This window comes from Thunnus thynnus, chromosome 19, assembly GCF_963924715.1.
Source record: "Thunnus thynnus chromosome 19, fThuThy2.1, whole genome shotgun sequence".
NCBI lineage: Eukaryota > Metazoa > Chordata > Actinopteri > Scombriformes > Scombridae > Thunnus > Thunnus thynnus.
In genome coordinates, this window is record NC_089535.1 from 11,864,381 (window position 1) to 11,881,392 (window position 17,012).

At 37.6% G+C, this 17,012-nt stretch overlaps 1 protein-coding gene across 1 annotated transcript; it reads left to right on the forward strand.

Annotated features, from left to right (window-relative positions):
- The first annotated feature begins 3,934 nt into the window (after positions 1–3,934).
- Positions 3,935–16,968, forward strand: lman1 (lectin, mannose-binding, 1). The gene is made up of 13 exons (XM_067574470.1): positions 3,935–4,194; positions 5,424–5,578; positions 7,427–7,534; positions 8,115–8,176; positions 8,552–8,651; positions 8,858–8,981; positions 9,547–9,605; positions 9,784–9,916; positions 10,195–10,382; positions 10,756–10,832; positions 15,487–15,649; positions 16,204–16,328; positions 16,425–16,968. Exons 1-13 carry the CDS (start codon positions 3,975–3,977, stop codon positions 16,459–16,461), a joined length of 1,551 nt encoding a protein of 516 aa, XP_067430571.1. The 5' UTR covers positions 3,935–3,974; the 3' UTR covers positions 16,462–16,968.
- Positions 16,969–17,012: the final 44 nt, after the last annotated feature.

The window sequence follows — 17,012 nt, forward strand, 5'->3', positions numbered from 1 at the left end:
AAAGTGAGTGGTACATAATTGTGTCATCTCCCATCTCCCACTGAGGCTTTCAATTTGCAGTGAAAGCTCGTGCAGCCGTCATGGCCGTGTCACCTAACCTATCGCTGACCTTATGGAGGCTTACGAGCCGCTCCAGAACAACACAGGTAATACAATAGACGAAAGGACTGAAAACACTACAACACAGGACTTGTGCGGTTGGAATGCTCGATATGTTTGTTGCTTGTTACATTGTGGATGTTTGATCACTAAATCAGCTAAGTTTTAGATAATAAAGTTTTGGAGTTTTTTGTAGGTTTCCCATAAACTGTTTAAGTGCAATCTGTGCAGGATGTAGTCATGAAAAGGATCATAGTAGTATCATATGTCACACACAACAACAGGTTTTACATATAAGACTAATCTTATTCTTATTCGTCCCACTGACATAAGAAATACATGCTATAAGTTGTAAATCACTTTGTACTGTACATTGCTTTGGACAAAATTAATAAATGTAAATGTAAATCCCCAAAAATACATTTCAAACATGAATAAAAGCAACATTCATAGAAGAGCCAGACCAATACTCAACTCTTGAGGGCGCTAACAATATTGACATTTGAGTTAAAAACTCGGATGATCACCAATATTTTAACATAAAGGCATAACATAATCAAACATTATTAATAAGGATCCCTAAAATTTGATTACTAAAGAATCGTGACCAATATGTTGTATGCACTGTATGTACATTTCACAGCTGAAAAAAAAACTTGCTCACTGCTCTCTGGTGGACAAACTATGTAATGACACATAAATTAACGCAACTACGGCATTTCTGTAGTGCCTTTCCTCTATTCTTATATGAAACATCTGTGATAGCTGATATATCATCTAGACAGTTTATTGGTTGGGCTCTTATTCACAGAAACAACACGCAAAGGTTACGGCTTTGACATGTACTGGGTGTAATATGTAGCATAACACTAGCCTCAAACAATTATTTATTGAGATGAATTGCATTGAACTGTTTTTACATTGTTTCTAACCAAAAACCTTTAAAATCATTTTTTATATCGGAGGTTGGATTACAGGACTATTTGTGTGGGTGATTCAAATATATCTTTCATTGCAGGTTTCTATATAAAAAGTATATTTCTAAGTATTAGTATTAGATTGGGAATGTAGAGGGGTAGGCATAGCTTGGACACATACAGTAGAAAATAGATGTTGCTTACGTGTTCCACTACCGTATAGCAGTCGTAGGCAAATAGCTGCCCGTGGGCTAATTTTGGCTCATCAACAAAAATACTTGGCCACCTAACGATAGCTGAAGTTTTCTATTTTAGACTGTCCATAAATCTACAGTGGATAACAATGTTAACACAAATCCCAATAAATATGACCATGTAACATCTTATAAACTTACATGATAATGACACAGGTACATAGCATAGTTTGGCCTATTTGTCCAGGACAGATTTCTGTCACAGTGTTTGTGTGTGGATAAGATATCAATTACACTTGTTGTCCCGCAGTGTAACACAGAAGAGTTTGCCAAATAAATATTAACATAAGCTGCTGTGACTCTGTTAGCCCTCACTTACTAATGGGAATTAAGAGATCTGCCTCAGATACAACCCTAAAAATGTTTTTTTTTAAATCAAGTTTATTCTTTAATGACCTCAAAGAAATAAACAAACAAGCCATATTAAAAAACACATTCGACCGTGTCTGTCTGTACAACATTGTCACCCTAATAAACAGTGTTGAAAAAACGGGCACATGATTGAACCTAATTGCTGACCACTGCTGTGTGCTGTACATCACTATTAATATACAATATACTAGCTAAATTGATTTTAAAGTAAATGAAATAATTTGAAAGTATATTTTGGATAGTTGAAGTAACCTGCATTCATTTCACTTGTTGGAAACATACACTCAAACCTAAGGCCATAGATTTTTGGACAAATGGCAAATGTGCCCCACTTGATCCCCCAATCTCTCATGTTTTTTGTATTATTTATGCATGTTGTCATATCCAATTTCTCATCAGTGTACACAGCACTACAGTATATGGCAGCTTCATTATTTCCCCAAACAGCCAAATAAACAACCAGTGCTCCTATGCTGGAATACTCTTGCCTGGGCCCTGGTAATATGTGTGTCAGTTAACTTGTGGTGATTAAATTAAACAGAACTTTATTCAGGAATGCATAAGTTGAGCACGATATTAAGTAAGATCATTTAAAGGATAGGTTCACAGTTTTTTAAGTCTGTCCTAAAACAATAGTCGGGTAAACAAATGAACAATAACACATGTTTTTCTTGCTGTAATGATTCCTCCTGTTCATACTGCACATTAAGAGATCCCTGCATAATGCATTTTCAATGTAAGTGATGGGGGCCAAAATCCACAGTCAGTGGAAGTAATGGTCAGTATGGAATGATGGAGGAATGATTATAGCAAGAAAAACCACTTTCAGTGTTTATTTGGGCACTTGACTGTTGTTTTAAGGCAACTTAAGTCATCAAACTAGATTTTGACACAGGGTCCCACTATAAGCCGGGGCCACAAGATAGGCAACAATGTAGGCCTATAACCTGCTTTATACTTCAGTGGTGCAGTATCAGTAGGTTTTGCAGTTTTGCAATAGGCCTTCTCACGGCAAACATTTCGACTTGCCACAGTAGAAAAAGAAGGTGAACTGGTGAAAAACAGGTGTTACTGATAAGATTATCAGTGTTACTCAAGAGTCCCAGTAAGTCATGAGAGTGTGACAGTGAGCCAGTAGGCACAATACCAGTACCCTGAAACAGTAGCAGCTAAATGCAATTATGTCATAATTTTATTTTTTTACACCTTGACATGTCATATTGTCCTCCACGAAAAATACCTATAAATTAAATCACCAAAAATGAGTCATGGATGTATTATAAGTACCCATTTACACTGGGTGAATCTGGGGATTTGAGACACAAATACAATTTTGTATATTTTAAAATATATTGTATTGTAATCCTTAAAGAATAGATTCACAGTTTTTCAAGTCTGTCTTAAAACAACAGTCACGTGTCCATATGAACACAGGAAGGGGTTTTCCACTCTGTAATCATTCCTCTTCTTCATACTGGCTATTAAAAGATCCCCTTCAAATGCGCTTTTAACGTAAGTGACGGGGGCTGAAATCATTTTGTGCAAAAATTGCATTTAAATGTTTATCTGAAGCTTATACAAGGCTTCAGCAGTCTGAGTTAAATAAATATATAGTATGGATTATAGGATTTAATAAAATAAATAAATAAGTGTGTTATGAATAGAGCCCGACCGATACTGGATTTTTGGGGCTGATGCTGATACCTGTATTCTGATATCGGTACACACACACACACACACACACACATATATATATTAAACTTGAATTCAGGAAATGGATCAAATATAAATACCATGCTGCTCATAATCTAAAAAAATTAAAATATATATGTATCTGCACATATCAGACAACATATATGCCGATAACGATATATATCGATATATGTCTGACCGATATGTCGGTCGGGCTCTGATTATGAAGGGATCTTCTAATGGTCAATATGAACAGGAGGAATGATTATGGCAATAAAATCCTATTTCAAACTTAATTTTAGCATCTGACTGTTGCTTTAAGACAGACTTGAAAAATTGTGGACCGTTCCTTTAATATGTGTAACATTATATTATGAGTCATGTCTTTATATTTTCCTGTCTGTTCTGTGTTGTCGACAACGTGCACCGCAGGGCCCTTCATGTGTGTCAACCTCATTGGTTCATTATAACCACAGCTGTAAAAAAAAAAAAAAAAAAAAAAAAAAAAAAAAAGAAGAAGAAGAAGAGGGGTGAAAAAAAAGGCACCAAAAAATCGTCCAATGAGAGAACGCCCTGTTGGCCCTACAGGCATCCCGTCATGCTCGTGGACGCAGCGCTACGTCAGCAGTGATACCGAAACATGGCGGTGTCCACAGCACAGCGCCGGGCTACGACCGCTCGTGTGTTGATATTAACTTTCCTCACAGCGTTAATATTTCACCGGAGCGTCGCAGATATTGCAGCCGGTGCCTCAACGTCAGAGGAGGCTCCTCACCGCCGGTTTGAGTACAAATACAGCTTCAAAGGACCGCACCTGTCTCAGACCGACGGCAATATCCCCTTTTGGATCCACTCTGGAAGTAAGTTTGTGTCCAGCTGTCAACATCACAGAGATAACGGCTCATCTGCTGGGGAAAGCTGTAACACCGACCTCCGGGGGTGGCAGCGGGGACAGCTGATGGCTGTTGTTCGTGTTGTGTCTGTTTTCTGCTCAGGATGTAAAGAAGTGACAGCGTTTAGCTTTCTTCATTCAAAACTGCACCAGGGAATCAGTAGATTTTAGCATTTATGCTAACTGGGCTGCTTAAAAAGTTAGTTTGAGGCCCTGAGTTCGTGTAGACACATGCAACTGAAGTATTGAACTACCCTCTCGCCAAAATGGGCCTTTGGATTCTTGCATCACACACTGAGTTGTCCAGCTGCTACATGAGATTACACTGTATTCCCCCACTAAGTCAGCATTGATCTAGAGCTGCAAGGAAGGATTATTTTCATTAATCATTCATCTGCAGATTGTTTTCTCAGTTAATAATTCACTGAAAAAATGTAAAGCAGTCATAAGTAGCATTTTTATTTATAGGTAGATGTCTCCCTTTATTAAACGGAGGACAATATAGAGAAGATTTTGGATGACATGGACAAGAAAAGTCCACAGCTGGACGCAAATACATCGTCAGTTAACCCCTAGGCCACCAGCACGCCAAGGTGACCTCAGGCTACTTGTTTTGTCCAACAGACAGTCCAAAATACAAAGATATTCAGTTTACTATCACTAAAGATAAACAAAATCAGCAATTCTCACATTTGAGTGGCTGTAACCTGGTTATGTTTGGCATTTTTGCTTGAAAAATGACCCATAATAAATAATTAATTGATTATAAAATTAATAGTTGATTAATTTACAAGTATAGTGTACACAAAATCTTAATGTAACACTGAATAAACATAGACCAAAGCTGAGAGGAAGATTCAGCGGTTTCTAAATCAGTACTGGGTAAGATTAGAGAATAGACACACCCTGATAATGCTGGTTCATAGTAACAATACAACAAGTTAGCTGCCAGCTTTTCCATATAGGCTCAAATGGAAGAAGGAATCACTTTTGCATTCATATTTTCTTATGAAACACCTCATAAGCGGTGTGACTTTGTGATAAATGAGTTATGGCACTTGATGAGCTATTGTTTTAATAGGGAATAAAGAGAGGATGATTACTTTGCATAGGCCGAATAGCTTTCCAAATTCCTCTTGCCAGAATTCAACATGCCGCTGAAATCCTGTTTATTCTCTCCTCTCCTCTCCACTCCAGATGCTATTCCCAGTGCAGACCAGGTGCGTATTACGCCATCCCTCAGGAGTCAGAAGGGCTCCGTGTGGACAAAAGGCAGAGTCAACTTTGAACATTGGGAGGCCGAGGTGACCTTCAGAGTATCTGGAAGAGGAAGAATGGGAGCTGACGGTTTGGTAAGGAGGGCTGAAACTTGTGTTGTGGGTTAATGAGGCAGTGAGAGAGCCCAGTTTCCTATAGTATACAATTTATTAATGCACTACTGTTCACAGTTGTTAATAAACTTTAGTTTAGTAGTCCAGAAAGTCCCAAACTATCTGTCCTGACCAGGAACACACTTAGGCTCTAAACTTAGACACAAAACTGAACTGACACACTTATTTACTATTGATCTACACTAGGACTGGGTATATACTAACCTTATATTGTACTGAGGCAAAGTTCTTTATTTAAATGCCCCTGCACACCTACACAAGTGTTTTCAATTGTTCTGGCTGATCAGATCTCTGCAGGTTGACAGATGGCAGAGCTATGATAGGACTTAGGTGAAGTCACCAGTCTCTATGTACCAATAAAAATCATAAAATACTAATTAAAGTCGCATTAAAAGGTGTAACAAAGCAAACGAGAGTGAGCAAGACGCCAATAAAACTCTTGCTGCATCCCAAATCCATACTACATAGAAACTCTAAGCAAGTTTTAAGTGTACTCAAACTGGACGGTATGCATACTAAATATGGTCAAATTTTGAGTGTGCTGTGGTCAGACAATATTGTCCCACAATGCAACATGCAGCCGAAACAGACAAAGGAGAAGGTGCACATGTAGAGGGCAGAGTTATACGCCTTGTTGTGCACAGCTGGCTAGAATTTCATATAAAGAGGAAGGAAATCGGATATGAGCCATGTAGTTGGCTTCATTTTTTGTATACTAACTGCAAAAACAGTATACTCTGATGAGTAATAGGTAATACAGTATGTATAGTATATGTGCAGTATGTACATGCCCACAGAGCCTTGAGATGAGCTTTAATCAGCCAAAATAAATAAAATCACCTGTGTGAGTGCACTATGGGATTTCAACAATGATTCATTGTGCAAACTTATTTTGTTTAATTAAAAAAAAGGTCAAAATCAAGTTAATATTATAAATATATAAACTAAGTTCTCAGAAGAACACTTGGTTTGGTGTTGTTACAGAAACACAGCTATCATATTACCTCTGATATTAAAAATCTTCAAACAATATCCAGCCCTAATCTGAACTACCCTGCAGTTTACTTTAAATGCACAACCTTCCACCCAGTAATTATCAACCTCATAATTAACGAAAACCTCAGGATATGTTTACCACGTTGATGTGAAAAATAAAAATGACTTGTAACAACGGCTGAGAGAGTGTCTGTGACTACGTCTTCCTGCCGCAACCACTAAATCAGGCATACTGTTAAACTCTGATTGTAGCTCAGAATTTGCATATCACATCTGAAGAGGCGTATTTAAAGAAAGGTGCATATCCTGTTTCATAACGTGTGATATGCCCACAGGGTTTTATGACAAGCATTTCCCCAGCTGACAGAAATGAAGAGGCCAGTTCAGCATCACATGGTTAACTATTTTAAACCAGTCCAGTAGATTGATTAAACTTCACTGGAGACATAGATTAGTCTTCACTAGAAATGATATTTTTTTGTAACTTGTTGCTTGTTGAAAAGGCTTCACTGTGAGCAAAGTAAAGTTGATCATTTTATTGGCTTGTCTGAAGCCGTGTCAGAAAAATGTAATTAATTGAACTTCATGATATTAAGATGCGAAAGTTAAAACAGGCCTCAGATGTGACAACTGCAGTTCCATTCATAAAGAGTGATTTCCTTTACATAAACAGTTTATCCTATTCATAATAATCCTCTAATATTGACTCTCATTCACTGCTTCCCTGCTGACTTGACTATAACTTATTTGTCAGGAGAGAAACATAACACACATTGATTTGTAAAGGATGCTAACGTTTTCTTTGTCTAACAGGCTGTGTGGTTCACCACAACTCAAGGCCTCGACGGTCCGGTGTACGGTGCCGCTGACAAGTGGAACGGAGTCGGAATTTTCTTTGACTCTTTTGACAACGACGGAAAGGTTGGTGTCAAGTCTGCGTTTTCCAAGATGAGCCTTAATGTTTGACTACCAATAGTATTTCTTAAAGAGTTACACATACAGATTCATGGTGTTGAAAGAGGAATAGAGAGCAATATTCATCTTTCTTTCTTTCTTTCTTTCTGCTATTGTTTGGTGTTTAGTTCAAAGATCTTCTGCTACAGAGATAGCCCACATCAACACAAAGACCGCCTCTGTTTGGTTATCAACTAATGTAGTCATATAGGAAGTGTGTTAAAAATAGCAGATTATGTAGTTCCCCGCATATATGCATCTTAACTCTTTGTTCTGGCTGTTATCAGATTATCCTTTACTCATGTAGAAACCTACTGTAGTCATTTACTCATTATTTATATTGAATTTAATACTTTAAATTCAATTAATACTTTAACCTTTTAAAAGGTCATTTTTTGTCACATTTATCAGTATCAGTTAGTTGTACTCGGGTATTGTATGGGATTGGTATTTTTTTGAATAAGATTACCTGAAAGCAAAGCCACCTCTTTGCTGTAGATGACAGAAGGATTAATGTGTTTTCTTGTTTTCTCCTTCAAATTTCCAGAAAAATAACCCAGCTATACTTGTAGTGGGAAACAACGGCAACCTTGTTTATGACCACCAGAAGTGAGTAAACATTTCTTCTGCTTCTCTCCGACGTCATCGCCAACTCAAATTTTAACAACTTAAAGAAGATTAGGAAATATGATTATATTTGCTTGAAAGTAAATAATAATCCTCTATCTTTCCTAATCTCCCTCGGGCCAGTGAAAGCTTTAAATCACTTTTTCAGTGCCATTCCAGTTTGTCTTAGAATTCACACTGTTTACGACACTACTAAACACGTATTTACAAAAAACAGACATGGGCATTAATGTTATTCACTTATTTAATAAACTCTCATCATATTTTTCCCCCCACTCATGTACAGTGTCTATTGGGAGCGACAGTACAGATGAAAGTAATCGTTATATTTTGTTCGAAATTGTTGTTTTGATGCAGTGACGGCACCACACAAGCACTCGGCACGTGTTTACGAGACTTCCGAAACAAACCATATCCTGTCAGAGCCAAAATAACGTACTACAAGAAGACACTGACGGTAAGAGACAACATAAATACACACTCACATGTTCAGCAACAAAACAACGTTATCATCTGCATATATGAAGAGCCGAAAAGGAAATTCTTCCTCATTAACAGTTTTCAGCCAATGACGCTGATCTTATAATATCACATAACTTATTATGATCAGCACAGTCAGCTGTATTTTATTCAACGCCAACATGGTTCTGTCTTCCTCCTCAGGTCATGATCAACAACGGTTTCACTCCAGACAAAGAGGACTATGAGTTCTGCACAAAGGTGGACAACATGATCATTCCCTCTGAGGGCTTCTTTGGTATTTCAGCCGCAACTGGCGGTTTAGCAGGTATTGTTTCTACTCTCAGAGCTGAACTATTTAAATTCAGTATTTTCTCTGTTGTCCTCTTCATTAGTGTGAGTCACAGTCCCTGATTGGGTTACTCCAATACCGACCCTGTTTATAGTTATTCCACTCAAACTACTGACTCTAATTTCCAGTAAGGGGTCAGAAAATAAGTACAAACAGGCCATTTTCCATTTTTTGTTCAGGGAAGAGGAAACTCAGTATTTTCGCCTGGTAATTACTGACTGTGATTTCCTAGAATTTAGTTTTCTTCTGTGTGTATGAGTATTATGGAAACATTACCCTGACATGAGCTCATTATCATGAGGTTAATACACTGTCATTACTTCTTTTTTATCCTCATTGTCATCAGCATATTTTTCCATCTTAACATTACCCAGATATTATCATTATAACCAGGTTATGTCTCTGTATTTACCTCAGTATCATCTGTTGTCCCCAAGATCCTCCTTACTGGCTTGTCATTACTATGCTTCAGTGTAAAGTGTGACCATAAATAATGGTAATAAATATGTTTGTTTCTGTTGTTTGTTATTTTCTCCATCAGATGACCATGACGTTCTATCTTTCTTGTTGTTCAGACTCTCAGAGCCCGGCCAGCAACCGGTAACTACACTTTCCTAGAACTCCTAATACTTTCCCAATCCTGTGTGTACTATTCACTTTCTTGTAGCCGTGTGTCTCTGTGTGCGTGTTCATGCATGTGCGCGATATAGCCTAAGCACGGCCTCTATTGAGCTAAGAGAGGGGTTTTTTTTTTTTTTTTTTGTCTTTCCCATTGAAGCCCCCACCTGAATCTGAGATTCCTAAAGAAGAGAAGGACAAGTACCAGGAGGAATTTCAGAACTTCCAGCAAGAGCTCGACAAAAAGAAAGAGGAGTTTCAGAAAGAGCACCCAGATGTCCAAGGAGAGCCAAGTTAGTGTTCTGAAACTAAATGGACCGATTGATTATGTAAAATATATTGGAAAAAAATAATCATAAAGTATAATGTTGTTTTTTTATTAATCTATACATATCTATACATTATCTGAACAAACTAAATTAAATTGTCAGAAAAATGCAAATTTAATAATCAGAACATTATGATTACATTTCCAGTACATCATGTAAAGTACATAGATTTTAATAACAATTTTTTTTATGATTGGTTTTAACCTTGGATTTTTTTGTTCTAACGTGTGTATCCTCTTCAGTGGAGGACTTGTATGAGAGCGTTAATGATCGGGAGATCCGTCAGGTGTTTGAAGGCCAGAACCGCATCCATCTGGAGATCAAACAGCTCCACAGGCAGCTCGCCATGATCCTCGACGAGCAGCGTCGATATGTCTCTGTTATCACGGATGAGGTCGCCAAGAAGGGGACGAACGCTGAGTCAGGACAGGTGGGCATGTTGTTGCCAAGAAATCGATTCATACAAGATGCAGACAATGATGGGTCATAAATAATCCCATATCATGTTGGCTCTATGTATCGCAGACATTTAGAAATGCTCATTTTACTTTTCACAGAAACAGAAATGTAACGATCCAAATGATAATTAGTTGCTTTGCTTCTACAAACAATGTAATTATTTGTAGTTTATTGGTAGAAAAATAACTGCTGTTCATAAGGTACCACTGGAAACCTGCTGCTGAAGTAAACTCTTTTTTTATGACAGTTTATCAAAACTAATAAAAAAGTTTTATGACAGCCTTATCAAACGTCAACACTGGAGTGTTTAACCTTCAGACCATTATGTTATATTTGTCTTCTAGCTGGATACGTCCAGTCAGCAGTTGAGCTCCGTCCTATCCACCCAGCAGGAGGTTCTCAGAAACCTGAACGAGTTGAGGTAAGTTGTTGTTTATGTTCAGTCATTCCTAAAAACTTGCTGTTTTTTTCCCCAACAAACATAAAGAGAGATCCGTGATACTCCAGAAAAACAAGGGAAATCCTGGTGCTTAAATCCCTCAAATCATATTTAATCTCAGGATACAGTGGCTGCAACATCACAGGTGTCTGCCAGCCCGATAATCCAGCTGCAGTAACGGCCTCCTCCACACGTCAGTCAGTCAGTCACAGACACACACCACTAAATAGGGATGATCATCACACTACCTTGAACTCAGCCGTAAACGATTGTACTAGTTTGTGACATTTCAGGTGTTGCATAATTCACCCTCTGATGCATGAGAGAAGGTTGAAAGGAAAGTAATAGTGAGTTTTTTAAAGTCAGTGCTTTACAAGTTTTTTATTACTTCTGATGGGTATAGTATAGTAATACCAAGCTGTAATCTCCTTTAACTTTAAAATGTCTCAAACTACAAAAAAACAGTTTCCTTACATTCAGATGACAGGCTGGACCAATTTCTCAGATAATACAGCTTAAGAGATTTTCTGATGGTGTGCCTTGCATGGCAAAGACTCAGATGACTGTTTGATTTTGGTACTTACAGTAAGTAAGCCTGATTAGGTGTAGAATGTAATTTTTGATGTTTAGAGCTTGTATTGTGTCATCCACTGTCAATAACATATTTGTGCTTTTGTGTTGCTTGCTTAAGGTGCTTGTGGGCTTAGTCATTGTGAGCACGCAACAGATTTGGGGAAAAAAAAAAGTCGTCTTCAAAATCCTTCTCGTAGATTAGTGAGAGAATTTTAATCACCATTTTTCTCAATTTCTCAAATAATTAAGTAATGAAATATCTTACAAGTCTGCTTATGTCTGGCTTTGTTAACCTTTCACACTTGTGTGTTTGACTCCGCTGTAAAAAATCTTTCGTACTTAATTTACTTAAGTAAAGTCAACTGCGTGAACAAAGAAATTGTTTGCATTTATTCTATAGCGGCATATTTGTTCTGTCACCGGAGTTTGATTGTGTGTCTTAATTTTAACACACCATCTGCATAAAAAAATTAATCAGAATCACAAGATATTAAAGATTTTATTTTATGTAACATTAATCTCTTAGTCTCATGTATCATAAAAGAACCAAGCTGTTTATATGCCCTAAATCCAACAGGACATTCATCCTCAAATGATTTTGCATACATGATTTTCTTTATTGACCCATAACTCACATGAACCTACTTTTAGACTCTCACTCGTTAATGTCTCATATTCCACCCGAATGCCTTCTATAAGTGCATGATATTGTATAGATGGCGGAGAGAGACGGTAGTTTTAAGAAAGCATATTATCAGAGTGGCAGTTTTAAGATAAGGTAGTACACAGGAGTAAGCTGATTGACACAGTGAATCAGTTCAGACCCTGGCAAAAGGCTGCCGCCGCTCCCTCTAATGTGCTAATGTGAGCGACTGATCTGTATGACTTTGTAGATTAAGTACTCAGTTTATCCCGACCCGTCTTTTAAACACAGAGTTTATGATACAGGACTTCATCTCTTCTCAGACTCTCCAAATGTCCAAGGAGGGCTTTCTGCTCATAAATGGGTCACTTGTAGTAGATGAAGATTAGATGTAGGGTTTAATAAATGCTCACTTACTTTCTCAAGGGAGATTTTTTTTTTTTTTTTCCTCCTCTCTGTGAAACAAATTAGATTTTGTTTATATGTCATCCCTGACCATCCTTTGAGACCTCAGCCATGTGGCCAAGCAAGAAAAGGCCACATCTTAGCACCATTTTGTCCTTATCAGATTAGTAGTCTTTAAATACATCTGTCATACACAGACCAAAACATGGTTTCCCTCCAATTGATTTCTTGTCACAACCCCCCCTCCCCCCCTCAGGACCTTCCTACTTACGCTGTTGGAATTCCTTTCATTTGTCAAGTCACTTTTTTTTTTCTTTATAATCATCTTAGATGTGTTTAAGATGATAAGGGAAACTTATTGCTTCCTCCCTGTAAGTAATCAACTTTAAGAAATTGCATTTTGTTGAGAAATATGATCCAGTCTTAAATGTCTTTCATTCTCTTCTGAGAATTTGCACATGAAATTGAAAGTAAAGACTTAGAGTCAGACAAAGCTTTTACATTCAATAGCTGGTGAGCCATGACCTTAACATTAAGGATTGTTATTTTCATGTATGGATTTTTTTACTCTGATATCAGTAATTCCAGACGGACACAGTGGCCCAGGATGAACCAGTATGAATGGCTCAAAATGCTTCTGACTCCTTACACTGCTCAGTCTTAGTATGAAAGGGTGGACACTGGTTTCTTTTGTAATAATAGGCTCTCAGTAACCCTTAACCCCTTAACCCTAATAGAATTTCAGTGCTCTAATCGCAGATATTAGAAAATGACTACTACCCCTAAAAGCCTCATTAAGTGACCTATTAATTTAGATAAATCCTATAAGGTTACACTTTTATTATGTTAAATCAACAGCACATGTACAGAAATTGGACAAAAATATAATATACAGTATTTGTATTAGGTGTTGTATTACTGATAATGCTTTAATATTAATGTGTGTTGAAGTTGCAGTTGATGCTCTTGTCTGAACAGTAAAAGATACTGTAGGGAGGTACGTAAGTAGATCTCACTACAGTGTAGAAACACACATTATATACTGTGTATCAGAGCTAGACAGGCAGATATTTACATATAGCTGATATAAGCTTATTGCAGATATATTGGCATCGGTGTATGTGTTGGCCAATAAGTAATAAGCAATTATAAAACAGGAATGTCCGAATCTGTTTGAGGCAGTGGGTCTGTTTTACAGAATTTGTCCACTAGAAAGCTCTGGCAAGTTAATTTATCAGAGGCAAAATGTCCAACTCGGTACATATCTTGGTCACAGTTATTTAAGAGTACGCCTCCAATTTAGCACTACACTGCTAAAACAGTGTCAGACTCACGGGGGACATTAAAAAAAAATGGATCAAAATCAATGCAGCAGTAGCAGAGATAATGTCTTTTTTTTATTCCATGTTTTCTTCCTCCTTGTCAAATCCTGTGTTATGCTAGTAGTGGCTAATGTAACCTCAAGCCGCTAGCCACAAGCAGAGATGAGGAGCAGGCAACAGAGGTTTATTAACCCCATTTTTCTTTCTAACTCCACAACCTCAGATTTTTTTTTCATTTTCAAACTTTTGCGCCAACAAACACTGACTGAAGTAACATCATTTGAGGCAATTTATCAGATTTTGCGTAGCTCCCTCTGGAGCCACAAAATGCTTAGTACAACTTTTTTCATGTATACAGTAGTGCTCCTCAAGACCTACTAACAGGTTTGATGTGTTAAATCAGTGAGGTGCCTTTAAAGGATCCTTATTAAAAAATGTTTCTTATATTAAAAAAAAAACGGCCTCAGAAATCCAGTATCGAACGGGTGATAGTGCCTATTTAATTGGATCATCATTAGTTCTCTAATAGCAGCTGCTATTCTTCAAACACAGACAACCAGAAAGTCTACACAATGTGTTTCCCACGCATCATACCACCCCCTGTGCTTGGCCTTGTATTGCTCTGCTCCCTATTCTTATTCATTTCCAAGAAAATGAAATGCAGTCAAATGGATCTGTTGATGTTAGTTTGTGAAACCACCTCAGAGACTACCACAAAATATCTGCAAGAACTGGGGTAGATACAGTATTTATTGACAAGTCGTCCACACACTGAATTTTACAAGCCCCCAGAAAATGTAATGATACAGTACAATGTTTATAAGGGCGTCCTGTATGGATGGACGGACAAAACCAAGGACAGTTTTCCCAATAACCTTTCGGACAAAAACATTCTTAAATAACTAAACTAAACAGTATTGGTGCAAAACTACTGAGAGAACTTTCGCACATAAACCCAGAGCCAGAAAAAGCCAACCTCTCTCTTCAGCTGATTGGACTGTCTCCAGTCTGAGCCTTTCTTAACTTCCTCCGAAACACATTTAAATGAAAAAGAATCTCCCTTTTCTCAATTTAGAAACAGAAAATGCCTCTTGACTCTCAAAGAAACAGTATAATACATTTACAGCAACCAACTGTATTCCAGTTTTCATATGCTTTTTTATTTTTCAATCAACATTTTCAGTCTCTCTTTAGAATCATAGCTAGACTATTTTGGTTTGCGTCCTCCAGATCCTGCAGTGTCCCTCTGCTGTCTGTCTCTTAACCCACTGTGCTAGTAATCTGTGTAAGAACATGTTTTTTATAAAGGATTAATTTAGCAATCATGACCTCTTTTATCAGATGGTAATTTTCTGTTTTTCAAACTTTGAGAATATGGAGCCTCTTGTGAATAGGGATTAAAAGATTAATTTTGGACAATTTGTATCACTGTAAATAAATGATACCACACAGCAAATTTACTGCACATCATATTTTCCCAACATGAATTCATTTAACAGCTGGATCGGATTGTGAAAAGTAAACATTTTGACCATATTGCTGAGATATTTGGTATTAAAAGACTGTTGCACTAAAGATTATTTTTCATTCCAGTCCCTTGGGAGGCCAGTTTCAGTATTGATGTTTATGGTACAACGCTTCTGCAGGGTCTTTTGCATGTAAACTGTCACTAAGTGCATCTTTGTCTCTGCAGAAACTCCTTCTATGAGTCACTGAAACAGATCGGCTCAGCCCAGCACCAGGGTAATGCAGTGGGTATGGGAACATATGAGACCATCCAGCACTTCAATGACATCAAGGAACATCTGCACACAGTCAAAAGGGACGTGGAGCACCTGGTCCAGCGTAGTGCTCCGGTATGGATCATGCTTAAGCCCTGATTAGAGTTCACACTTTCACTGAAGCTGCAGTCAGATTGAAATCTTTAGTTGCTACTTCTTCTGGCAGAGCAGAGGGAGTTAGCATGGCTAGTGTGCTAACAAACAGTCCACAAAGTTGTAAATTATACAGCGTATAATCCTCTCACACTGTCCTTATTACTCGCTATAGTCAACCAGCATCTCTTCTTCTCTGCCTCTTGGATTATTTTGACATGCAGTTCTAAAATAAGAATAGAAACAAACAATATTTCCAGAACAAGATATCAACCCTCCCCTCTTTCAAACAGGCTGTAAATTGGAGAGCCTTGCGAATTTGCGAGTCAAAGTTCAGGTAGAACTAGAAGGAGGCCGGTCAATTTGCGACTTGAAGCAAATGTGTCTCATCCAGCTCCACACATACATGAATGGGAAGTGAATTTTAGTCTGACTGCACCATCATAGTGGTTTATTAATGGAAAAAACAACAATATTTGGAAATAAAAATTTTATTGCATTATACTGACATCTGTACTGTGTGCTTTCACATGCAGAACCCCGCTGAGAAGGTGATTAAGTGCCCCGAGGTGCCTCCCATGCCTTCCTGCATATCCACTGTCCATTTTGCAGTCTTCATTGTCGTCCAGTCGGTTGTGTTCTTCTGCTACATCATGTACAAGTAAGACATCGTTATTTTTATTTGGCTTTGCATGTGATGGTGAATTTAAATAACTCTCTTAACTCTCCGTGTCTCTTCTTCTTTTCTCCTGTGTAGAAGCCAACAAGAAGCAGCAGCAAAGAAGTTCTTTTGATGAAGCGAATTGATGAAATGAAAATGTGTAAATGAGGGAATGTCTATTTTGGTAATTTTTTTTTTTTTTTTTTTTTGGTTTGATTATTTTTCAGATTGTAAGTTATTGTACCTTGAAAAAAAATTAGGTTACGTTGAAGAAGTTTGTTTTAATTAATTGCAGATTTTTTTTAATTTGATCAGTAAAAGTTGTGTATGAATGCTTGTGTGAGACACATCGTCCTGGATTTCCAACATGATGTAACATGTTCCTTACAGTATTTTTGGTTGGTCAGATCCTTGGATTTTGTTTTCAAAAGCTGAAATCTGCCGCAGTCCAATTCCATCAAACTGTCAACAAAAAAAAAACAACCTGTGTTTTGAAATGTGCAATTTTGTATAAAATAATGCTGAACTATTGGTGATGAGAACTCAGAGAGCAGATCTCGGCTTCCGTTTTAATCGAGTCAGACTTGTCAGAATCTGACATATCCTCTGAGCAATTTACATAAACCAAAAACATGAATGACTCTGTGGTTTTGCTCGTTACTTTACATGTCAGACACACTCCAC